Genomic DNA, 24004 nt, shown 5'->3' on the forward strand with positions numbered 1-24004 from the left:
GGCGTTGTAAGCACTATTACCAGTTGCTTCCTGCTTGGATTACTCTTCCTTCCTGTGTCTTTTGGCGTGTCTGCTTCAGACTGCAGCGTCTAAGTTGGCGATTGTTCCGGCTTTACGTGGACCCTACACGGCTACGAGTGGCTCAAGTGCCTCATGGGCTGCAATGGGTGGAAGTAGAGGTATGGAAGTTTCGCGAGTTGCACTTGGTCCTACGCCCCCCCCCCCCCCCCCCCCCCCGGGCGGAGGTGGCTGCTGCCTTGCCACACCCTTGAAGTCATTCGAACATTGGAGATTGGCTCTCTGGTTCAGTGGTTTCCGGACTATTTGGCAGGGATCTCCAGCCGTCCACCCTCCAGGTAGAGGACGGGGCCCGTGGCCTTTTTCGTGATGCGATGGGAAAACACGCAAGTGGCCCCCCTGTTCATGCTATGGAATCAAGCAAACCGCATCTTGATCATCAATCGCAGATGGTCACACGGCCACTACGGTAAAAAAGCGGCGCGCGGGCCTAGACGAAATTGCACTTGACTCACCCCCAACCGCTTTCTCGTTCAGCTCGTAGGCCCCTAATCGCGACGACTCATACAGGCCGGTAGTGTTCGGTTGAAAGCTGCAGATACGAGTTGTCCGCGCCGCAGCCGCGCATAGTACAGGGGTCGCGAGGGCTTTTCTGGTATTGGGCGACGTCGTCCCAGATGCACAACACGCCACTTACCATGGGCGGAAATTGTGGGCACACGTCTGTATCAGCATTTGGTCCATCGTGAGAATTGGCCGGTGACAAATGGCTGCTCTGGCCATTAGTTCTCAACAAACCCCTGTTGGCAAAGCTTCTGGATCCAGATCCGAAACTTCACGAGAAAAGAGACGGAATGTTTTCTAACGATGACCTGGGCTGTGTCCGGGAAGATGCAGCTACTATGCTTCCATTTCTTGGAGGATGATTTTTCAGGGAAGACGACTCGATTTCCTCTCCACGTGCATCACCTCGCCCGTCAATTGCTTAATGGTTCCCCTTCTGTCGCTAATGCTTCCTGTCGGTGACAACTTGTGTGCATCTGCAAGACGGGGTTCCTCTCAAAGTCGCGCAAATACACAACGATAGTGACACAGTTGGAGCTGTTGATGACAACGTGCTTTGGTAGCACGCTTGTTAGTGTCTTCTTTAACTTGTAATGGAGGCATGATTCGCACAGACGTTGGATTATTGGACTCAAGTCTCGAGTTTATTTTGGAGGTCTTTTTTCATTTTTTCCACTTCGTCTCCTCCATCACGTCTCTCATGTACTACTACATGACGAACACCAACACCATCGTGAACATCAAGAAGGACAATAGGCTCCCACCAGCGCGGAGCGAGCCGGCAACGTTCTCGTCTCCGCCGCCGCCCCCGCTACCATTACCGCCGCCCCCGCCGCCGTTATTGGACCTGCCTGCCCCGACCACGTCACCGGGACCGGCAGGCCACTTGAAGCTTGACACGACTTTGTCCGAGTACCCAGGCCTAGACGTGCCCATGGTGCCGTCCTCGTTCGCGGTAGAGCCCGGCACGCACTTGCCCCCGTTCCACTTGACATCCGCCACCGCCGACCACAGGCTGGTCATGTTGGTCACGGTGTCCCAGGTGTAGTACAGCTTGCAGTTCGCCGCCTCGTACCGGAACTGCACGGGCGTGCCGTCGAGGTCGTCGTCCGGGTAGATGTTGGCCGAGTTGACGGTCCACGTGTTCGTGGACGTGCCGGCCAGCGGCGGGTACGGCCAGACAAAGGGCGTCACGTCGATGTCGTCGGGCGGCGGCTCGGCGTAGAGCGCGAGTATCGGGTACAGCCTCTGGTACGGCTGCAGTGCGATGACGGGCCCGCCCTTGGTGCCGCCGATGCCCTGCATGGGCGCGTCGAGGGGCCGCCCGCCCACGGCGAGGACCTGGACGCCGAGCTCGCGCATCATCATGCCCACGACGTAGGAGCAGGCCGAGGCGCAGTGGCCGTCGGTGACGATGACCGTGTCCTCGGGCCTGAACCACGGCTCTGGGATCTCCAAGACGCCGGGGATGCCGGTGCGGCCGATCTCCACCGTTTCCGGCTGCACGATGTTGGAGAACTCGTCGTCGCCGAGCTTGTCCGGGCCGTAAAAGTCCTTCCAGTTGGTGAAGTTCCGAAAGTCCCCGTCGACGAAGCCGGCAAAGCCGACTGGGTAGGGCATCCTCTGCAGATTTTCGCCCAGCTCCTCCAACGTCGTCCCGGCCCAGTTGAGAGCGGCGTGCGCGCGGACGCGCATGTTCATGTGCGTCTCCCTGCCGGCCTCGGGGAACAGGATGGCGTAGAGTGCGACGGCGTTGGCCACCAGGCCCCCGCCGTTGCTCTGCAGGTCGATGATGAGCTTAGACTTACGCTGCCTCCTGCTGGTCTCGACGAACTCGCTGGCAACCCTGAAGAAGTCGATGGGGTCATCCGTGGCCGTACTAGATTCAACCCCGCTGATGTTCCGTGTGATGAACGTGTTGACGGCGAGGACGGCCGTGTCCTCCAGCGGGGATCCGTCGAAGAGGTAGCCGCTGATATACCTATCCTCGTGCAGCACAAAGGGCGTCGGGTAACCCTCTAGTTCGGGGGAAAAGTCCGGCGAAGACGTGTTCAGTCTCACTTCCGCCCTGCCGTCGTCCCCGGGGACCTCGAACCGGTAGTGCACGTCGCTGCCGGAGCCGATGCCGGAGAAATCTTGGAGAATGCGGGCGGTGTTGGCAACAGTCACTTTGGTGCCGTTGGTGAACTCGATGACGCTCTCGTCGTTGAGGGTCGTGTGGGAATACCTTGTGGCGCCGGCGGTCTCGCCGACGTTGGCCATGGCCGCGCTGTAAAGCTGCTCGTTGTACGCCGCATCGGGGTCCTGGTCCCGCGAGTTGTCGGCCGACCGCTGCTGCAGGTAGTCGACGACGGGCGAATTGTCAAAGGACTTGACGTCCGATGCGCTGTAGCCTTGCCGCAGGCTTCGCTCGTAGTCGGCTAGCCTCGCGTCAGCGCTCGTTGCATCACGTTTGCAGAGTTTCGCCCAATCTCACAGTAGAGGTAGACCTTTGGTGTCTTGACGCCGTCTTCTGAAATCGACACAAACAGGGCGGGGGTTGAGAAGTTGATCAAGACATTCAGGGCGGATGACCAAGACAAGTGCCCATCGCGAGGCTTGATGTTGATCAGTCTGTAAAGGTCCACGGCGAAGTCCAGCTGCGATTCGTATCCGTCACTTTCGAGAGAGCGGGTGATGTTGTCAAACCCGCCAAAGATGTCGACTCCCGGGTACATGTACCCTTCCGGTGGGTTGGGCAAGATCCCGATGGTGCTTTGGAACTCGAGCCACGGCCGGAGGTACTTGACAAGCGCAACGTCCCTCTCAACGTCTACCGGGATCGATTTCAGACACCGGTATGCCACCGAGGGCTTCACCACCACGTTATCTGCGTGCGCCGTCAGCAAAATATTCTCGCGCGATCCCGATCCCAACCTTTGATGCAGATTTCTTCGAAATTAGAGGAAGCAACAGGCATGGCTCACCTGTTGAGTCTGTCAATGCAGCCTCATCGTACGCTCGGCCGAGTTCCGCGCACGCCTCGTCGCCGGAGGTTTGCCTCCGGAGCGGGGTGGAGCCGGCCGGGGCGGCGACGGCAATCGCGGCGAGAGCCAGAGCCCGCGCGACCGCTGAAGCAAAGGGGCGGCCCATTGAGACGAAGCGCGCGACGCGAGGTTTGGAATGATTTCCAAAATAAAAATAAGAAAATAAAAAATAAGACTAGAAAACAAGTCGAGCGGGCGGTCTCTCTCCCGGCGGCCTGTCGCGATTGAATGGGCCAGCCAGCCGTCTTTATGTTTACGACGCGCCGAGTGACAAGGAGAATCCACGACACGATGTGGTTAGCGGCTCATCCTTCTGTGGTACCGACAGGCATAATGAGATTTCCTGGGCTGATGCGGCCCGCAGGAAAGCTATAGAGCTAGGCAGCATTGGCGCTTCTCGGCAAGTAACAGGGAATTGGCATCCATCCCATCCCGATCTTGCTTGTTTGCTTTGCCTTGCCCTTCGCTTCTGTCCTGCTCGCGTCCCCTCTTGCGAATGCGACGACTGCGGTACTGAAACGGCTCTGTTAACGGTATACTTTCTCATCTCGCATGGGACCGTTAAAGGGACTGGATAGAGGGCATGCAGTACTCGCGCCGCTCGATGTTTGCAGGCAGGGAGAGTCAGTACATTGATCGACTACCCTGGCCGTCGCGTGGGCCTTCGGCTCACCGTACACCATCTATTTTCCTGTCCCACTCCAGTCCACTGGAGCAGTTGGGCCTTGCGCCGAGGAACTGTAGGCTGATTTGCCGCAGTTACCAAGGCGGATCTGCATCCTTGGCCAGCGCCTCAAGCGTGGCAGAGACATGCTAGCGGGGCTGGCGCTTGGGGCTCGGCGCTGACGGGAGATGTTCAAGTAAATCCGGTTGCGTCGTCGTTCTTCCACTAGCTGAGAATGCGCAGTCCAAGTTGTTTTGGTGACGCATAGGATGTTGGAATGTTGTTCCGTCGTAAGAGTTTCCCCAACAATACGGATACATACTGGCTTCCCATACACAAAGTACAATGCTTTTTTCTATCAATCATATTCCCCATGGGCAGAGCTTTAAGCCGCTTCCCCCACAACCCTCAGCCTAGCTCAAGACCGTCGCATCATGCTGCATGCAGAATGCAGATATCGCAACCGCTGTAATCAACGATAACGGCCGCAGTGGCAACACAGCAAGCACAGATCAGTTTCCGCAGTCAAAAATTCAAATGAGACTGTTAAGAAGTCAGTCGTGGACCTAAAAACAACCCTTTTACGGTGATGCTTATAATCTACAATTCCTGCACCACGATTATCTTGGCAACACCATGACATTTTCCAGCCTAAGCCATCATGGATCCTACAAAAGAGAGAAGAGGAAAAATAAAACCTAGAAAAAAAACTGACATCGCTCCTGATCGAGCAAAAACCTCCCGGTGACTTCCCTATCTGTTCCACATCTCAAGCATCGCCTTTCGAAGGATAGATCTGCAGTTGCAGCGCCAGCTCACACGCCCACCAAGGGGAGGTTTTCATCCTTCATGACTATTCTGCGGCCATTGACTAGGCCCTCGTCATTCTTCCCGGGCATCAAACTTACCATAACCGGGGCCACCGAGTGCAGGACATATTCATGTCTGACTGTTGACGACAGTCGCTCTTCACCATGATGATTCACAGGCTTACATATTCACACAAATCAAGCAATACCAGACAAATAAACTGACAAAGGAACCCAACCGTCGCCACACATCACCAGTCGAATGCCTCTTCGAACGCGTCGTCCACCACCGGCTTCTCGTCCGTCATCGCCTCGATCTCAAACTCGATCAGCGCCTGGCCCCCGCCCGCCGTCCTCGCGATGCAGCTCCGGATGACCCCGTCAAAGTAGCGCTTCGCCGCGGCGAACTTCTCGTCGTGCCCGCGCGGGACGATCTGCTCCGCCCGCGTCTCGGTGCCCACGTGGAGCAGCACGAACCGCAGCGCGACCAGGTCGGCCGCCTCGACCCGTAGCGGGAGCTCGCTTTCCAGCTCAGAGATGGACTTGTCTCGGAAGTTCCCCGTCGGCACCCAGGGGTCGCCCCGATACGCCGGCTGCCGCGTGATCACGCGGTACACGAAATCGACTCGCGGCTTCTTGTTGGCGGGCGGGCCCATGCTTGCGTCCTTTTCTTCCTTGGCCGCCTCACCTTTCTCCTGTCCGTCTCTCGTGGTGGTGGGAGGTGCAAGGGGAGGTGCAAGAGCCGGCGATGGACGTGAGGAGGGGGCATCCCCCGTGGTAGGGGATGCGAGCGAAGGGGGTGCGAAAGTTGCCTTGTCCGGGAGCATTAGCGCGAGCGGCGCGGTGGTGATGGCCGTTGACTGGAAGGCCGCTTCGGTTGTATGTAACCCCGACTCGTCGTTCAGCCTATTGACCATGTCGCTAATGTAGCTGCGTAAGCTCTCTTCGTCGAAAACATCTTCGACCGTTGGTCGAGGCGGGCGTACGGGCGGTTGGACGGCTGTTGAGGGCTCATTGACCAAGGATTCGGCATCAAGGCCGGACGCTTCGACGTCTCCAGTAACAGCTGAGCTTGAAGTGCTCTTGGGTGATCGGCATGCCTCTTCTATCGGTATCATATCAGGGAAGAGCCGTTGTTTTCTGCGACGCGGCGAATATCTGTTGACAAACAGTTCCGCATGATCCCCGTTGAGCTCTGTCGACACAGAGGTTGTTTTGGAAGTACAGGAAAAGCCGCCTGTTTTGGCTCGTTTGGCTCGCGGTTCATCCTCGGAGTGGGAGACGGATCGACGCGTTTGCCCCGGCGGAGCCCTCATGGTTCCGGACATCGGTTGCCCCTATGTTGGAGTCAGTACTATGTCGACGTAATGTGCTGTGAATCTATAGAAATCACTAACTAGCTGAGGTGGTACTTGCAGAGCAAACCTTGGCTCTGGGCTTCCAGACACATGGTATGGGTCTTTCCCAAGCTCTGACGTAGAGCCAGGATGATGTTGAGAGCCAGGCAGTAAGGGATTAGTGACATCGGCAGTGTTGACATCGGCAGTGTTGACATCGGAACTGATTGTAGTGTTTGGGTTCTTTGCAGACCTGGCAGTGTTGTAAGTATGACAAATGTTGACTGATCTAATTGTGGCATCGTACCTTGGAGAGTCCTCTGGGTCGGAATCAAGCAAGTTCGATGGTCCCTCAGCGATATGGTCCAAGTCAATCGCGTCACTCGGAGTCTTGCCACTCCGTTTTTGTTGGTTTCCCTCTTCGGACTTGTTCTTCTTGTACTTGGTGTTGCGATACTGCTGAAGGTTCAGTCGAAAGAATAGTTGCTTCAGTAGGCGCTTGATCCTAGACCAACGTCAGATGGCAAGGATGCGGAATGACAATATTCGTGAGCTTACTTTGCGTGGTCAGAGGAGTACCTCAAACCGTTGTAATGAGCCGACGTCTCGTCGTCTGGCCAGTATCGATGTCCGTTCCCATCCCGTTGAAGAAATGCTCGAGTCATCTCCCCTAGCGCAGTCTGATGATCTCGCGACTTCCAATCATGGAGAAGACTGCCTTCCAGACCAGTACTGCTGACGAACTTCTTACGATAGGCACGCAAGTCATCGTAAAAGGCCTGGCATTGGAACGATTTTCCATCGCCATAGTTGAGCTCTTGTCGAAGGGTGGTGATTCTTGGAACGGCTGTTGGGTTGTTAATGGAATTCATGTTGTGTGGGCATAAAGAGTCACAATGATGACAGATGAATTGCAAGAAGAGATGGAAGGGAAACTGAGGAGGAAATTGGAATAGAAGACAATGAGTGTGTTTAAAACCATCCTTTTGATGGATACTAGGGGCGACGCCAACTCCCCTTTGCCTACCCTCCTTTACGCCTCTCCTGGACTCAGCTTCCAGGGCTTTTGTAACACTTGCACCCATGGGTGGATATCCGGGCTACACGGAAGGCACACCGTTTGGCCAACGTTGCGTTGCTCGTTCTTGGAACTTACCGTGTTGGTGCGGTCATTTCCGACAGGCCTCAACCAACCTGGAAAATTTTCAAAACCCAGCCTTGTTACTGGCTCCCGGCTCTGCTTGGCTTCTCACCGCCAATGAAGAACTGAGATGTGTATTCAAGGGGTTTATTTAAGGATAGCCTCAGTGCGTGACATTGTCTGCCTTGCGGAAAGGCAGAGTAAATTGGTGGTTCGCATTTTCTGAAAAGGAGAAGAACTATGCCCGTGGGTGAGCCTGGATTCACGTGATCTCCTCTGCCTATAAAGGCCGGGGAGATTTCCTAGAGAGCTAATATTGTTATGACCTTGATTTCTTGTCCTCTGTCTTCTATCCAGTGGGCCTGTCTACCCGTCAACCTCCAAATTTGTTGGTTGGCACAACAGAGGGGAACATCTCGAAGATGGCGGGAGTGATTCCTGCATTGGCAAAAAGTATGCCGTATGAATGGCTTCCTTCATTAGGATGCTTTGCCATTTGCCCATCAAACCTTTTCCTCCCAGTACTGTATGCTGTTTGTACTTTCGTATGTGTATTGATGACTAGCAACTACATCAAGAATCGGCCAGAGTCTTCCGGTATGTTCAAATCTTTCACTCTACACTCCAATACCATTAAGTGGTTAGGAAAGTACGGATACTGATTCAAGCTGCGTTGCACCTTTCAGTTGCCCTGCAACTATACAGACCGGCCGATCCCCAACCACGTGTACCGGGACATGAGATTACCGAACCCCAGCCGCCTCAGACAGATCATGAGGTTGCCGAGACCCAGCCGCTTGTGTCGGGACATGAGCTCCCAACCAACATCGCCGTCGGGCGAAGTTTCGTCAGATGCAGAATACAAGGAGGGCTTTGGGATGAGTTCGATATGCCGAAAGGGAGCACATTGAAATTCAATAAGGTGGGGCCTGCCATTCACCTTTACATGGTTTTAGGTACTAGCTAATCGTCTTCGGCAGTGTTCGACCGTGATAACTACCAAAGCGTAGTAGAGAGGTTACGGAACTTCGGCCACTTGAGGAGTTGAGGACTGTGGGTGGCCTTCTTCAAGAACATATATGCGTATATGAGAAACACTCGAGATGCGCTGGCTGTGACGACTGCGCGGTGGATCTGGTAATTTCCTTCTATTTACTTCGTGTTCTGCCGGCGCTTGTGCCCGTTTTCACTTCTCCATTTAACCTTGTAGAACATTGCCTTTATTGCACGTCCTCTAGTATTGAATAGAGACATGAGGACCCATAAACAAGAACTGCACATCGTGAACTGGCACTTCTTAGACGGGCTCGATGTTGTTGGGCCTTGCTGGAATGTCCAAACCACCGGCGTTGGTCCATTTTGATCTCACGTGAACCAGTTGGCTGTGTCTCATCAGTTCCTGTGTCTGGTCTGTTCCCAAGGAATCCTATCTAACCATCAATTTGCATACATATTGTCACATACGACCACACCCACCGGGGGCCTCCAATTCGACACTATCCTACAGTACTCGTATGCCCAGGGGCATATAAACATCACATATATGTAGGCTAGGCCTATAAGGATTGCCCGGCCGCCGGCCTGTGCTTATCTCCGTGACAATGGGACATTCCTCCGAATCCGGACATTTCGGAAACTCCGTATTAGCCCGGTGGCCTAAACACACTAATCGGAAGACGTATATAAAATCGAAGTCTTGGCAAAAAGAAGAGGCTTGTCTGTACTTAGCGATCAGCAACTTCATTCATATAAGAATTCCAGATTGGCCATTATGACAAAGCTCCACGACGTTATTATAGCAGGAGCCGGCCCTGTCGGCCTACTGCTCGCCTGCGAACTCGGCCTGGCGGGCACTGCTGTCCTCGTTCTTGAGCGCGATAAAATTCCAGAGTCCCCCTGGAAAACCACACCGCTCGGCTTCCGTGGTCTCCAGACATCGGCAATTGAAACTTTCCATCGGCGCGCCCTGCTCGATAAGTTCTTTGACCTCTCCAATCGGCCCCACTCTCCGCCGAAGGAGAAAGGTGGGAACAGGTTTGGCGGGCACTTCGCCGGCATCCCGCTCAACATACACAAGCTCGACCTTGCCCGGCATAGATATCGTCTCCCGGGACCTTCACTTATGCCTGCACCCACAACTATCGACAAGATCGAGGCCATTTTGACCGAGCGCGCAGAAAGCCTAGGTGCTGAGATTCTCCGCGGGCAAGGCTTCGACCACATCGTCCAGAAAGACGACAGCGGTCTAACGATCGAAACAGAATGCGGCAAACAGTTCCGGACCAGATGGCTTGTCGGATGCGACGGGGGTCGAAGCAGAGTGCGTAAAGCCGCTGGGTTCGACTTCGTTGGGAGCGAACCAACCCTCACGGGTTACAGCCTTCGCTGCGATCTCGATCACCCAGAAAAGTTAAAGATGGGCTTTAACACTACCGAGACTGGCTTCTACATATTCACCGGATTTGGAATGTTCGCCCTGCTGGACTTTGACGGTGGGGCTAGCCAGGCACGGAAACAGGAGCTTACCCAAGAATACATGCAAGGCGTCCTTGAACGTGTGCTCAACAGAACAGACGTCCACATCACTAAAATCCATCTCGTTTCGACGTGGACAGACCGCTCAAAACAGACAACAAACTTCCGAGAAGGTCGCGTTCTGCTTGCCGGAGACGCTGCGCATATCCACCCCCCGTTTGGCGCCCAGGGCATGAACGCCGGCTTAGGTGACGCGATGAACCTAGGTTGGAAGCTGGCTGCTACTATCCAGGGAGAGAAGTGTAGCGAGGATGGACTGTTCCATTCCAAACTGCTTGACACCTATGAGAAAGAGCGCCACCCAGTTGGCGCTTCGGTCCTTGATTGGAACCGGGCACAAGCTGCGACGATGCAGCCGACTCCCACAGGCCGGGCTTTACGGGCGCTTGCGAGCGATCTAATCGACACGGACGATGGTGTGAACCATTTTATCGACCGAGTTTGGGGCCTCTCACAGCGATATTCGCTGAGCGATGATGCAGACGAGCATCCTCTCGTCGGGCACAGTGCCCCAGACTTCACCTTTACAGACGGTTCGAGGCTCAATCCGAAGCTAGAAAAGGGGCAGGGCTTGCTCCTAGACTTTGGAAAAGACCAAAAATTGAAGGCGGTAATCGATTTACACAAGTGCGACATACCCGTGGAGTACCTGAATGCAGACTCTGATGTTAGACTGGGTATTTCTGCTCTTCTTATCCGATGTGACGGCTTTGTTGCTTGGGTGGCTGAAGAATCTTCCGACCCTGATGTGGCTAGACTAACAGCTGCACTTGATATGTGGTACTGTATTCGCTAGGCTGCTTAAAGAACAACTTAGAGCCGGTAGGAAACGAAGAGAGGTTGCCAATTGATGAATTCATATTTTCTCCACTCATTCAATAAAGGCCGTCTAAATGCACATCTTGCCGCCCAATCCAGCACTCGCTGGATCAGTGCAGGCCACAAACCCACGCGATGGCTCATGCACGTTGTATTAGTGTTAGGAAAGGACGGTTTAACCCCCATAGTACCTAGGTGCTTGTACAGTTCCACTATCTTTGATCTTTCCAAAACAGTCAGTAAGAATAGGAGTTTTAGAAACAAAAGACGACACTACGTGGAGACGAACCGGCGTGGCGGGTCAGTCTCAGGCGGGGACGCCGCGCAGGGGTCTGGTGTCATGTAGGGACGAACAAGGGGGTAAGATTGAAGCAAGCTCTGAAAGTAACGCTTTGTGTTGTGATGCTACTATAAGAGGGCGAGACATTGACGTTAGACTGCTGTATTAGGTATATCTTAGCACTAAATATAATTATACAGCTGTTTATAATCTGTAGGCATCTACCAGTATATAAAATATAGTTTGTATTGAAAACGACTATGTCGTCTCACGATCAGCCAACCAGCTGCGTAGAGATATCGCCAAGCGACATAATCTTTCCGCGCGACATTGTGAATTCAGAAACAAGCTATTACTTAGGTGCACCTGGTAGTGTAATACTATATAGAAACAACAAGCTATATTGAATTTCATAAGCTCTGGCCTCAGGTATACTGCTGTGCGATATTGAGCTGAGAGCCAGGCTTACTTGCATTGTTCGAAAACGGTATAAATAAGCGACACGTAGTATGTTAGTGTTGATCACTACGAGAGATTAAAAGAATTCCGACTCGTGCATAAGAAAAAATCCCGACCAATGTGTTACATGTAGAAAAGAGACTATAGCGCCTAGGTTTCAGCTGAGATATACCCAACCCCAAAGTCTGAAACGGATTAAGGGTCACGAAGTGATATAAGGTGTTAATGACTACCTGTAACTAACGTCGTCGTTTTGCGACACGTGTGTTATGTATGTATGTGTATATATTAGGCGCTGAAGAATCGACTAACTCAATCATCAGTAGACCTCTTTACTTCCCTCTCTCTTCACTTTCCTGCAACCTATACTATTTTATCTACAATTAAGACGCCTAGCCTACAGGCTTGGGACATAGACAAGATCAATACAAAGACACGACTGCATAGCAGGCAAGCGACCATGAAATTCAGCGTCATCTCGCTGGCTATTGCCCTGACAAGCGCGCTGGCCGCCGCAAGCCCTACTGACCCTAACGGTCTGCTGCCTCGGGATGCCTGTGACGATAAATGCGGTCAACTATGTGGAGCACGCGTACGTAATATTTGTCATTGCTGCTGGTGTTCACATCCAGAAACCTGAAGCTTTTTATCTAACAAACGGAATAGGGTGTCCTCTCTTCAAGGTGCTTCGCAAGTGGTGCCATCGACAGTTGCGTCTGTGGCACCCAAGGTAATCCCTCAGGTTCAAAGCCCGTACGTCGGGCGCCTCAGAATGATTCCTGTAGACCTGCATGCGCCCAAGAGTGTGGGAAAGCCGTACGTAACAGTTATCATTGCCGGTGTTCACATCCAGAAGTCTAACAAATGGAACAGGGTGTCCTGGAAGTAAGGTGCGAGGCTGAAGGTGCCATCGACAGTTGCGTCTGCGGCACGGAAGGTGATCCCTCAGGACCCTCACGTTGAGCGGCCTAGACAGGACCTTCACATGAAAATGATATCCCGATTCTCCTGTCGAAGTTTAGGCATTACGGTAGTGTGTTATTCGCTGCGCCTGCCCCTGTGGGCTAGTAGGCTGAAATAGGCAATACAGCTGAATAAATGTCGGCTGCATTTCTGGGATGGATTTCCCTACCCTAACAAGGGGGCCATAGAGTTACACATCACATAGACATGATTTGATGAACCGCAGCGTCTAGTCATTTGAGAATGAAGTAGTTGTCCTATTAAGAAACTATGCATGAATCGGAGGATAGGTAGAAACACCTATCCTAAGTAGTCTGTGCGGGTAATACACCACATGCAAGGCGGCCACTACTATTAATTACTAGCCACACAAAGCTATTCCAGCTTCACAATACAGCCACCTAGCTACAGGATATCTTATCCCATTGAGTGCCAGGTGACCTCACATATCCTCTGACCAATAAGAGTACCACAATCTAGGCTAACTGTCCAATAGCTATCAGTAATTACTTGTAGAGACCCACTTTGGGGTCATGTGAGGTCACTTGGCACTCAATGGGATAAGTACTTCTTTATACAGGAAGATAAGTTATTCCAATAAAAGAAACCAAAATAATTGTCAACTACTAAAGGGTCTTTTAACTACAAAATATAATTAACAGATAAAAAGCTGTCTAGAAGCTGCTTTTAACTATTGTAATGTTATTCTTTAATATTTATGTAGACAGGATCCTAAGTTTTCTAGTGAGTATGGTCGTATGTAGGACGGGCGATAGTACTGCCTTGAAGCACAGCCACCCACTTTCACAGCAATTAAAAAAGGATGAGTCTGCCTTACGGTATCGCATGCATATCAGGTCATCCCTTCGGCCTTTCCAATATATAATCAACTTCATCTCACAAGACTTCCACATACGACCATACCCATTGGAAAACTTGGGATCCCGTCCGCTCTCCCATAGATAAGCCAACCCTGCTGACTTAGCAGGGAAAACCGGGCCAGCAGGTCTACCAAAGGGCCAAACACAAAGTGCAGGAAGTGAACAGTTGCGCCCCACTGCGTCCAAGACGCTTGGGGGCGCGCAGGCTCACGATGTAAGAAAGTAATGCGGAGAAAATGTTTTTAATACATGAGATCAGGTAACTTCGTTACAGCAGAACATTTCATTTGGATGCCCTTATCATCACTAGCCACTACATCTTCCCATCAAGCACTACTGTCTCCTGACCCTTTTGGCCCTGGTCTGATACCTCGGCCCCTATCATGGGTATATGTGCGTTGTTGGCCGAGATTCATTCTTTCGCGACATGTTCGACACAACATGTCGCAAGGTCTCGTGCGGTCGCGAACTGCCTCATCCAACATTTCACAATCACAGCCACTCCACATTTCTCCATGCGCCAGGTTTGAGGTATACCCACCCACCAATAGTGATCCCTCCCGCCCATAAGACAGACCTACACCACCGAAGCAATCGCATTGTCCTTAAACCGGTCCGCCTCCCTCTTGAGCATGCAGATACAGCTCGCGACCAAGAACGCCTCAACACCCTGCGCCGCCGTCGCACCCTTGCCATCCGCCGCCGCCGCATCAGCCCAGCCGCTCAGGTCGAGCGCCAACCGCCCGCCATTGCCGCCCATCCACCTCGTCGTGCCAGGTGTGCGCATCGCCTCGTTGCGGACCAGCTGCGCCACCTGCACGCCTCTCTTGCCTGCCTTGCCACCGCTGCTACCTGTACCGCCGCCGTCCGTCCGCTCGCACACGAGCAGGGAGTCGGCATTGTTCTCGGGTTGTTTGCGCTCGGCGCGGTCTGCATAGCGCCACTCAAAGGTGCCGAAGCTGGTGGCGAACCTCTGCGTGCGGGAAAACACGTTGCGACTCTTGACATTGACGAGCTCGCACGGGAGATGGTCGTTGTGGATGGCGTCGTCAACCGAGACGCCGGCGGGGCCAGCAAAGACGCGCATGCGCGGCGGGCGGCCGGGGCCCCAGCGGTAGATGGTGGATATAAGCGACCTGCTGGTGTCATGGCCGCGGACAAGGGCGCACGAGTTGGACGACCTGGACAGCCGGACCGAGGTGTAGGCGAGCTCGCCGGTTTCGACGCGATCGACGGCAATGTTCTCGAGGGTGTTGCCGGTCAGGGCCTGGCCGTAGTCGTAGCCGACGGCGTGGATCTGGAGCTGGACGGTGGAGGGCGCTTTGGAGAAGGCGTCGTCGTAGGCGGGCGGGACCTCCGAGTCCGAGTCGCCGCTCATGACGTCATGGTCGTACGGGTCGACCTCGAGGTGTGTCTGGGGCTTCTCGTCTATGATGAAGGACATTGTTGGAGTTTGGCTGGGCTGACTTTGACTATATAGGGGTTGCTCTCCCGATCTGTGTGTGTATGTGTGTGTATGTCTCTGAGTGTCCGTGATGAGTTGCGATATGCGAATGATGCTTCATCGTTGTCATAGGGCACTCGCTTGTCCTTTATACAGGAGCACAACAACCTCACGAGGGTGACGTCAAATGCTTAGAGCGGAAATACAGAGGGCGCAGCTGAGCACTGTATTGACAGGCGAATGGCAGCGCACTATTAGAAGATGACAGGTAGATATACTTTGTTTTTCCTAAAGAGGGTAAACCCCTCTGCCTGCGTTCCTGAACACGCCGGCCGCACCGATGGATGCTTTAAGCATACTTGCGCCTAGGCACCGCCACTCTTTGCCATCACATGACATGGGCTTAACAGGCAGCCGAGAGTACATGTAAGGCGACCATTGTGGCATTGCCTCTTGCCTACCGCCGTCGCTTCTTCTGTTCCTCTCTTTCCGTCAGCCTCTTAATTACGGATGCATGTTTCAAGTATGATCTGATTGGTCTCTGACATGTTTTATGGAATTCGTTGGCGGACTGGCGCGGGAGGCAGCTGCCTTTTATATGCACCTGACAGATCTGAGTACTACCATATCTGCTGCGTTGATAGTAGCGAGCCAGGTCATAAAGTAAGCATAGTTTTCCTAGGCACCCTGTACAAGTTACTATTCTTGAATGATGCATAAATATATATATATATACATCATAGTCTAGCCAAGGCCTTGTATCCTGCCCGGTAAGAGTAGCAAAGGTGCGTGTCCATGCAAACGCACCTTCGTGCAGGCCAGGCACTTACAGTTCCCTGATTCTCCTCCTCGTACGCCTTGGCTGCCTTAGCTGATGATCAGACGACCTGTCTCTGCTTGAAGCCATGGTTACGTGTAACTTGCTGTATTTGTTGGCGCTCGCGGCTTCTCCGTGCCCCTGTTGGTGAGACTAACACACCCCTTTTGGCGAGACCAGCAAGACCAGCACCGTCCCCATCAATACGTCTTTCGCAGGCCCAATAACGGCCACATTTTAATCTTCTTCATTGCCCATGCCAAACGTGCGACGTAAATACGACCAGCACGAATCCCGTGACTTAGCCAGTGGCCACGCAACCTTACGTCTCGTCTGCCGGTCGGCCCGGTCCCACACGAACTTCATCGGCCATTCGCCGCAGTAGATCCATTCCAGTGTCGGAATCACCTCGGCGTACTTCTCGGCTTGCTTGAACATTTTGTAGCGGTGTGCGTACTCCCAAATTTCACCCTCCTCATCCACGGTTTCGCTGTCAGAGTCCTCAATCGGCACGGTCTTATTTATCCATTTCCGCTTCTTGGCAAGTTTGCGGTCCTCCTGATCGACGAATCTCATCTCGTAGTAGTACTCCGGCTCTTGCAGGCCGAATGGAACCGGGTACGTATCCCGGGATATGGCGAGTCTTTTCAATCGCCTGAGGCCTTTGAGACACTCTCGAACAGCATCATGGTCAATCAGCCATTGGCGACGCCAGCCAGAGATTTGTCCTGCGGTCAATCTGAGCTGCTCGAGGCTTTCCAAGGACCCAATCGCGGCGAGTGCAGATTCGGACACCCGGGCAATGTGCGGCCGAGTCGATTCATCCATGCCTGGCCCCGCCCATGTCAACGATAGTGAGATCAAATTGACCCAATTACCGTTGGACAAGCAGGGCAGGAGGCGATCGTCAATGAGGGCGTCTGTGGCATAGTCCAGGCATAATTTCTTGATATGCGGGTGGCGATTGAGGAACTTCATCAACGGTTTAACAGTAGAGGGCTTCCCCGGGGTTTCCTTTAGGAATGGAATAACTAAGGTGTCGAGGTTTCGAAGTGTCTCGCAAGAGAAGAAGGATTCATCCCAGTCCCATGGCATGGAGAGATGGCGAAGCGATGGGCAGAGCATGACACGCCAAGCGGTCAGGTCCACTTCGCAGTCCGACAAGTTGAGAGTTCGTAGACTGCGGAGGTTGATATCTTGGCTTGACAATGATAGTCTCTTTTCAGCCTTGCTCATCGGGAAGAACATTCTGTGCAAGACTAGTGTCTCAAGACTCTGCTCGCACCGCTTGATAAGCGCTGCGATGACATGGCAGTCGCTTTGAGGCTTCCTTTTTGCCAATGAATCTCCGTTGTCGGGTGCCTTGGCGGTGTCTATATCGCAATCTGTAATTGTGACCTCCTCAACCTTGTGTTGACTATCTTGACAAAGGTTGAATCTGAGGTCCAAACACCGAAGTTGTTGAAATGAATGTGCAGGAAGCTGGTCTAGTACCTCTGGAAGTTCTTCGCTTACTGTGCCGTGAAATTTGATATGTTGAACGGAAGATCCAGCGAGAGTCATAAATAAAGAGGGACTCTGGCACAGTCTGTCGAGCCAGGAAATGGCCTCCAAATTTGGCATCGCTCCGATGCCAAGGAGAATGGGCAGCTGGTGATGGACCAAGTACTCCATCTCGGCCTTTTTTTGCAGTAAACCAATGTGCTCTCTTACAGCATCGGTGAATTCGGCTCTGTTGGCTCCGTAAATCGAGTCATAGAGCTCTTCATGGAAACCCGCGAGCCAGCCAGGGTTTGACGCCACTTTCACGCGTCGGATACATGGTCCAATTCGACCGCGCGACTGAGGAACTCTAGAGGCGGCCTCTGTTGAGAGGAGTTTGGCAAGTTGACGAGATGCTGGGCTGTAGTCGAAGGTTACCGCCGCGAATTGGCAGGATCGGGCGAGCTGTCTGCAGTCACTATTTACAAGAGCGAGAGACGCCAGAGAGGGCTTTTCATCTGCAACCAAGTCCGTTATGTCGCCAAGGATCTCTGGTGGAAGACGGAAGAGCCAACTCTGCGACGCAGCTGGCCGAGCCTCCATCACCTTATTAAAGAGGAGGGGGAGGCGCGTCTCAGTCTCCTTGCCAAAGAGGTCCGAGCCGCCGCCAAGCTTCCCCATCATCATAGCCGAAATATCATGGGAAAGCATGTTACCAGCAGCAAAAATGGATGGCGAAGTGTCCTGGTAAACTAAGGGTGAAGTTGGGTGTTATCGTGTTTTGCCTGGGAGGCTGTGGTGTCTGACTAGGTATGTATGAGGACACGTGTGCGCATGTGGAGCTGACCTGGATTAGGCCGGAGGGCTGAAGTCAAGCGATCCTATGGGCTACCTATTTGCATGAGGATGGCTTACAGCATACCCGGCTTACTGAGTAGTAGTAGTATTTCTATATAAACTAGTCTAGTGTTACGACCTATTAGGCATAACATAGGGCACTGGATTAGGCGGTAGTGGGATTTCATATTAATTTAATCATTTAATCAATTAGTTCCTACTTACCTAGCTTCTGCTGCTCTTTAGTAAGCAGCTATGGCCGGAAAGCAAGCTTTTGGCTAATAGCTGACGCATATTAGATAAGACTATCCGAATATAGACGTGTTAAACACAAGAATTGCATATCCAGAGTATACATGTAATACATAAGACCCCACCCCCTATAACGGGCCACCCCCTATAACGGGCCACGTATTAACATTGGCTATTTACCCCTCTTTTTATAATGATGGGACATAACTACCTTTTATAAAGCAAAATATCCTAACAACAAAAATTTAAATTAATTCTTTTAAAAATACTAAATAATTTATAATGCCTAGTTATACTGAAGAGGCGTTACAGAAAGCAATTAACGAAGTCCTTAAAGGTAGCGGCTATTGTAAAGCAGCCTGCTGATGGGGTATACCACGATCTACACTCTTTTGCTGTCTTTAAGGTGCTACTTTGCGGCAAGAGGCTAAGTTAGCCCATTAACAGCTTAGTTAGCTCTAAGAAAAGCGCCTTGTTAACTAGGTATTAGCCTAAGATGCCTTTAGATTTGCACTAAGTTATTTACAGGTTAAGGAGATAGCCTAGAGAGTCCTTAAAGCTGGCAGTGATCTTTAGCTATTAGGGAGGAAGTAGATAGAAGGATTCTTATAAAGAAATCTATTTATAAAGACCCTTAAGGCTAAGAAGATTAGCTCCTAGTAAATTAAGTATGTTACTAAGGAGAGGATTAAAGAGCTTTTTTGCCTGCTTATACTCCCTATTATTAAGGATATCCTATAATACCTTTAATAGAATATAGATAAGACTAGGATTACTAAAGGGGAAGCTTAGTAGTCTTTAGTATTAGGTAAGTCTAGTAAGCAAACTATATATATATAAGCTCCTAAAGGACGCACTTAGATAAGTATCCTAAAGTATATCTCTATAGATAGTAAAAGACTTCCTCCTCTAGTTATCTTTAAGGGGGCTTCTATATAACACTAGTAGTTCCCTCCTAAACTTAAACCTTTTACCTATTAGTAGTTTATATTATTAGAGAATAGCTAGACTTCTAATAAGATAGGCCTTAACTAGCTTAAGATAATCTTTATCTTAGTAACAGTAGCTAAGGCTAAGAAATATAAGTCTAAGACTTTTTTTATTATAGATAGGTATAGGAGCTATATATCTAATAACTTTATATAGGAATACTTTTAGTAAGATATTTACTTACTTTACCTACTACCTTATACTAGCTATATTACCTAGCCTCTTAACGTATTAGTGTTCTCTCCCTTAAAGTAAGTATATAAGAGAGAAGTTATAATAATAGCTTTAGATCTTAGTGCTGCACCTATTAGGAAGTAGAACTTCTTTTGCTATTACTTTAAGGTATTTATAGAAGCCTTTATATTAAGGAATATATAAGTAGGGTAGTTAGTAATAGGGTTATAGCTACTTAATATAGCTTAGCCCCTAATAAGTAAGTTTATAAACCTAGCTACTAATACTAATAATTTAGTAGCTCCTGTTTAGAATCCTAGGTTCCTTATAGAGCCTAGTACACCCTAATAGTTTATAGTCTAGACCCCTTAAAAGTTAGGAGACTTAAGGAGATATTAGAGTCTATAGGACCCCTAGGAGGGTAATAAAGAATAGGATTATAATACCTAGAGACTGCTCTTCTTAAAGGTAGGAAAGCGACTAGATAATATAAACTTTACCCTAGTAGAGAACAGCAAGAAGATATAGTCACTTAAGGCCTAGCTAGATTATATAAAGAAGCAGAGGAAGGGTAAGGTAATAATAGATCTAAATACTTACTTTACTACTATAAAGTCTATTATTATAGCAAAAGAGAAGGCAGCTAAGGAGGAGGCTAAGGAGGCAGCTAAGAAGGCAGCTGAAAAGGCAGTTAAAGCAGTAGCAGATGCTAAAAAGGCACTGCTGGTAGCAGAGGCAGCAAAAGAATTGGTATTAATAGAGGTAACTTTGTAATGTATATATTTTTTTATTTGTATGAGAATCTCTATTATTTTCCAAATTGTTAGCATGTGGCAAAAATGCGTATAATTGAAGTGGCCTGTTATGGGGGGTGGCCCGTTATGGGGGGCGGGGTCTTATACCCCCAAATATCCCTTTCTCCCTGTCGTCGTCGTTATTATTATGGATTGATTAATAGACACTTATTAAGTTATCCTCTATGTTGACCGCCTTATACACACTGTTAGTCAGCTATGGAATACTAAAACCACACTCGCAATTTATCAGCTACCTTACCACCTAGCGCAATTTTCCCTGCTCTTCCCCAATCGCACATCAACCACACAGCTACCCCAAGACTGTCAGCTCGGAATAGCTAGCTACAGTGCTGGGTCATTGGTATTTGAACAGCAATAATGGGGACCAGCCAACCAGCTAGATTCTCTCCGTGCGGTGCATATTTATAAGAAGTTTGCACCGAAATATCATAATAATCGATCTGCTTAGCCCTGGGTTATGTGAGACAGACGTCATGTGACCCTTATTGCTATTTAAATACTGATGACCCAGCACTGCATATGCCTGTCTGTCACTTAATCTGCTCCCCTTGTATTGATTGTATTAACCATCTCTATTTGACACAGCCTTCCTGCCAGCCGTTACGGATCTAACAGGAGGAGCTAGGCTGCAATAGTGCAAGACAGATATACCATAGTATCGTGAAGTGACGCAGTGCGAAGGTAAAGCGTAACAGCAAAGCAGTGAAGCAAGGCAAGCAATAACAAGGACTTGAATAATTAACACAGGACAAGATAGGTGATGATAGTGTATTGTTGGTTGTCGACCTCCGTCGATATGAGGCCTTGAGGCGATGGTCTATATACCTGTTGGGCACGTGAATAGACACGTGCCTATGGGGTATCTGATCATTGCCCACGCTATCTACTATCTGCCTAGCCTACGGCATTGTCTCTATTTCTCACCAACGCCGCCTGGGCATTGGTATGCGTTCTAAGACTAGCGTAAGCTTGTTGTATTCAAGTAGATAGTTATATTTTAAGAGCTAGACTTACGCATGGCGGGGCCCCGTCTGCTGAAATGGGAGCAGGAGCAGGAGCAGCGGCAACAGCAACTGCCATCAAAGCGCTAAGAAAAACGGCGTAGTTCATTTTGGAAGTAGGGTTGGCTTAAAGAAAAGATAGATTCTTGGTTAAAAGTGTAGGTAGGAAAAATAGAGATTGATAACGAGCCAGCTTGTTATTGTTGAGTTGTGTTGGTGGAGTGTGGAATTCTAAATTTCTTGGCATTCTTGGCAGGCTGTCGAACCTTTTTATAATCAAAAGATCGAGTGTGTCTGTACGTACTAATCTGCCTATTCAATTTGCAACAGCATACGTAGTCTTAACCCTAGCTTCGTATAGGTAGTCTCTAACAGCGTAAGTAGAAACCTTACTACTATTGAAACAGTAGTTTTAAAATCCCCACCTGCTTGATGACACTACATACCCTAGGAATACCTACTAATTACCACTATATGAAACAGGAGGCTGTAGCTATGTATAGTGGATGCGCGAATATAATAGGACTTTTTGGTATGACACAGCCATGTCTGTCTCAGATTAATTCACGCGACGAAATAGAGTTCGCACGCTATGGATAGGAACGCTCCTGGAGGAACTCGCCAAAGTCTAGTACGCTATCCGACAATTTAAGAACGTGAAGTTTTTATAGGTGTTCATAAGTGTCCTGAGTTGAAAGGGGAGGAAATGCGCAGGACATAGATAAGTAAAAAGGGTACTGAAGGCCTTTACAGGTCATTTACATCATTATTTAGAGGCTGTAAAGCCTTGATTGAGTGGCCGCCCCAGGTAGGTTCCCTGAAGTGAACGTTGTTAATGCATATAGTTGTGAGGGAAATTGTAAGGTGCGAGCTTGTTTATGCAGCAGCTAGGAACAGGCGTGGCAATCGCTAGCTCTTGATTGGTGCACTGCGGGTGTTCGGCATTCTCATACCTACTCATATCACGTTCATCGCGCTCATTGCGACGAGAATACGCATGCTCACTGTCTTCCAGGAAGTAGCCTCGCGAAAATGGTGTTCAGCTCCCTGTTGGCATATCTTGTGGCAGCCGCTCAGATTGCTGCCGCCGTCAACTTCACCATACCAAGCAGCGTGAATGCGGACAGCCTCTCGTATGCGCCTCTTGAGCCCGCCCCCGTCGGCTTGTCGTAAGCATGTCCCTTCGTCTATCTGGATACCTGTAATGGAACTAAAAATCCCAGCTTCGAGTTCTTTACGTTTCCGTCGTACTTCGATAACATCACCGCAACACAGCAGTGTCTGTCCAACTTAAAGGACTTGACCGGCACTTGGCCTCCCATCCGGATCGGCGGTACTACTCAAGACAGAGCGTCGTATGACGCATCATCGTCGGCATATGTCGTCTACTCGGTTTCGGACGCAGCGGATGCGCCCTCGAATCTCACGTTTGGTCCCAACTTCATCAAGTTAGCCGCAACGTACGCCGGGAACGTCACCCTTGGCCTCAACAGAGGCAGAAACAACATCAACAATACAATTTCAGCCGGCAAGGCCGCGGTACAGGAAATGGCCAATCTGTACGCCATTGAGCTCGGAAACGAGCCTGAATGTAAGATGAAAGCAGTTACAGTGGCATCTGCTCTGTACGAAACAAATTGACGGTTGGTATACAGACTGGCATGGAGTACAGCCCATCGCGTCGGGTACATGGAGCCCTGCTGCGGACGCAGAGTCTCAAGATAGTTGGTCAATTGCCTTCGGGGATGCCATTGGTAGGAAAAGCATCATACAGGCTGGAAACTCTAACATCCCACCGCCGCAATGGGGTGCCGAAGAGCTCATCGGGAGCAGCAATAGCACGGTCAGGGACTATGTCAGAACTTACTCGCACCACAACTACCCCGGAGGCACAGTCACAAGCCTGATGTCGCATGCAAATATTGCAAGAAACATCCACTTGTTAGTAAGTTAGACGTGAAACGCTACAAGCTAGCTAATGATACAACCAGATTTGATGCCGATATTGCCAGCGCACTTGCAGTTCACAAGCCATACGTCTTTGGAGAGACCAACTCAGGTAATTGGATTCTACCTGTGGTGGGAAATAACTAACAAGTTACAATAGTCGCGGGAGGCGGCGCAGCCAGTGTGTCTCCGACTTTCGGAGCAGCCCTCTGGGTCATGGACTACTCTGTACGTCTTGCAGTCTCAAACGTCAGCAGGAGCTACTTCCACCAGGGGACGATTGGCAATAGCCCCTATAGCTTTTTTGGAAGCTCTTCAATAGGAACGCCTTATGTCGGAGCCTACGCGGCAACTGCCTTCATGGCGGGCGCTAAATACTTAGCAGCCCTCGATGACGGCACATTGGCGTTTGCTGCGTATGTCACATTCGACAGTGATGGCGCGCCCCTGCGTGCCTTGCTGTATAACTCCAACTACTACAATGGATCAGGAATTCGAAGTTCCGAGCTCTTTACCCTTAGTAATTTGAGTGCAACGCTTGTTCAATCTAAACGTATCACTGCTGGGAGCGCAGAGGCGAGACAGGACCGCGGGGATGCTGCTTTGTTTGGCCAGCAGCATTTCAACAACATAACGTGTACTATTGGTGGCACAGAGACCTTCGAGAAGACATTGGTCCTGGAAGGCCAGGCGGTGCTTGAAGTTGCTGCCAGCGAAGCTCTCTTGGTTTACCTCCAGTAGAGTGG

At 50.6% G+C, this 24004-nt stretch overlaps 8 protein-coding genes across 8 annotated transcripts; 4 read left to right on the plus strand and 4 right to left on the minus strand.

Moving 5' to 3' along the window:
• Nucleotides 1-1290: 1290 nt before the first annotated feature.
• On the minus strand, nt 1291-3714 carry GLRG_00358 (peptidase S41 family protein; the record flags this gene model as incomplete). The annotated part of the gene is made up of 3 exons (XM_008091043.1): nt 1291-3002; nt 3059-3451; nt 3549-3714. The coding sequence occupies 3 exons, from the start codon at nt 3712-3714 to the stop codon at nt 1291-1293; spliced, it is 2271 nt and encodes a 756-aa protein (XP_008089234.1).
• Nucleotides 3715-5332: 1618 nt separating this feature from the next.
• GLRG_00359 (uncharacterized protein) lies at nt 5333-7290 on the minus strand (the record flags this gene model as incomplete). Its single annotated transcript, XM_008091044.1, has 4 exons — nt 5333-6418; nt 6479-6671; nt 6726-6923; nt 6977-7290. 4 exons carry the CDS (start codon nt 7288-7290, stop codon nt 5333-5335), a joined length of 1791 nt encoding a protein of 596 aa, XP_008089235.1.
• Nucleotides 7291-7896: 606 nt separating this feature from the next.
• Nucleotides 7897-8826, plus strand: GLRG_00360 (uncharacterized protein). Its single transcript, XM_008091045.1, has 3 exons — nt 7897-8156; nt 8246-8481; nt 8540-8826. The coding sequence occupies exons 1-3, from the start codon at nt 7982-7984 to the stop codon at nt 8567-8569; spliced, it is 441 nt and encodes a 146-aa protein (XP_008089236.1). The 5' UTR covers nt 7897-7981; the 3' UTR covers nt 8570-8826.
• A 504-nt stretch (nt 8827-9330) lies between these two features.
• Nucleotides 9331-10890, plus strand: GLRG_00361 (FAD binding domain-containing protein; the record flags this gene model as incomplete). Its single annotated transcript, XM_008091046.1, has 1 exon — nt 9331-10890. One exon carries the CDS (start codon nt 9331-9333, stop codon nt 10888-10890), a length of 1560 nt encoding a protein of 519 aa, XP_008089237.1.
• A 1313-nt stretch (nt 10891-12203) lies between these two features.
• On the plus strand, nt 12204-12541 carry GLRG_00362 (uncharacterized protein; the record flags this gene model as incomplete). The annotated part of the gene is made up of 3 exons (XM_008091047.1): nt 12204-12244; nt 12319-12468; nt 12526-12541. 3 exons carry the CDS (start codon nt 12204-12206, stop codon nt 12539-12541), a joined length of 207 nt encoding a protein of 68 aa, XP_008089238.1.
• A 1532-nt stretch (nt 12542-14073) lies between these two features.
• GLRG_00363 (uncharacterized protein) lies at nt 14074-14940 on the minus strand (the record flags this gene model as incomplete). The annotated part of the gene is made up of 1 exon (XM_008091048.1): nt 14074-14940. The coding sequence occupies one exon, from the start codon at nt 14938-14940 to the stop codon at nt 14074-14076; it is 867 nt and encodes a 288-aa protein (XP_008089239.1).
• A 1054-nt stretch (nt 14941-15994) lies between these two features.
• On the minus strand, nt 15995-17926 carry GLRG_00364 (uncharacterized protein; the record flags this gene model as incomplete). The annotated part of the gene is made up of 1 exon (XM_008091049.1): nt 15995-17926. One exon carries the CDS (start codon nt 17924-17926, stop codon nt 15995-15997), a length of 1932 nt encoding a protein of 643 aa, XP_008089240.1.
• A 4417-nt stretch (nt 17927-22343) lies between these two features.
• GLRG_00365 (uncharacterized protein) lies at nt 22344-23999 on the plus strand (the record flags this gene model as incomplete). Its single annotated transcript, XM_008091050.1, has 5 exons — nt 22344-22480; nt 22535-22902; nt 22967-23252; nt 23303-23370; nt 23419-23999. The coding sequence occupies 5 exons, from the start codon at nt 22344-22346 to the stop codon at nt 23997-23999; spliced, it is 1440 nt and encodes a 479-aa protein (XP_008089241.1).
• Between the last annotated feature and the right edge of the window lie 5 nt (nt 24000-24004).

Source organism: Colletotrichum graminicola (assembly GCF_000149035.1).
Source record: "Colletotrichum graminicola M1.001 genomic scaffold supercont1.1, whole genome shotgun sequence".
Classification (NCBI taxonomy): Eukaryota; Fungi; Ascomycota; class Sordariomycetes; order Glomerellales; family Glomerellaceae; genus Colletotrichum; species Colletotrichum graminicola.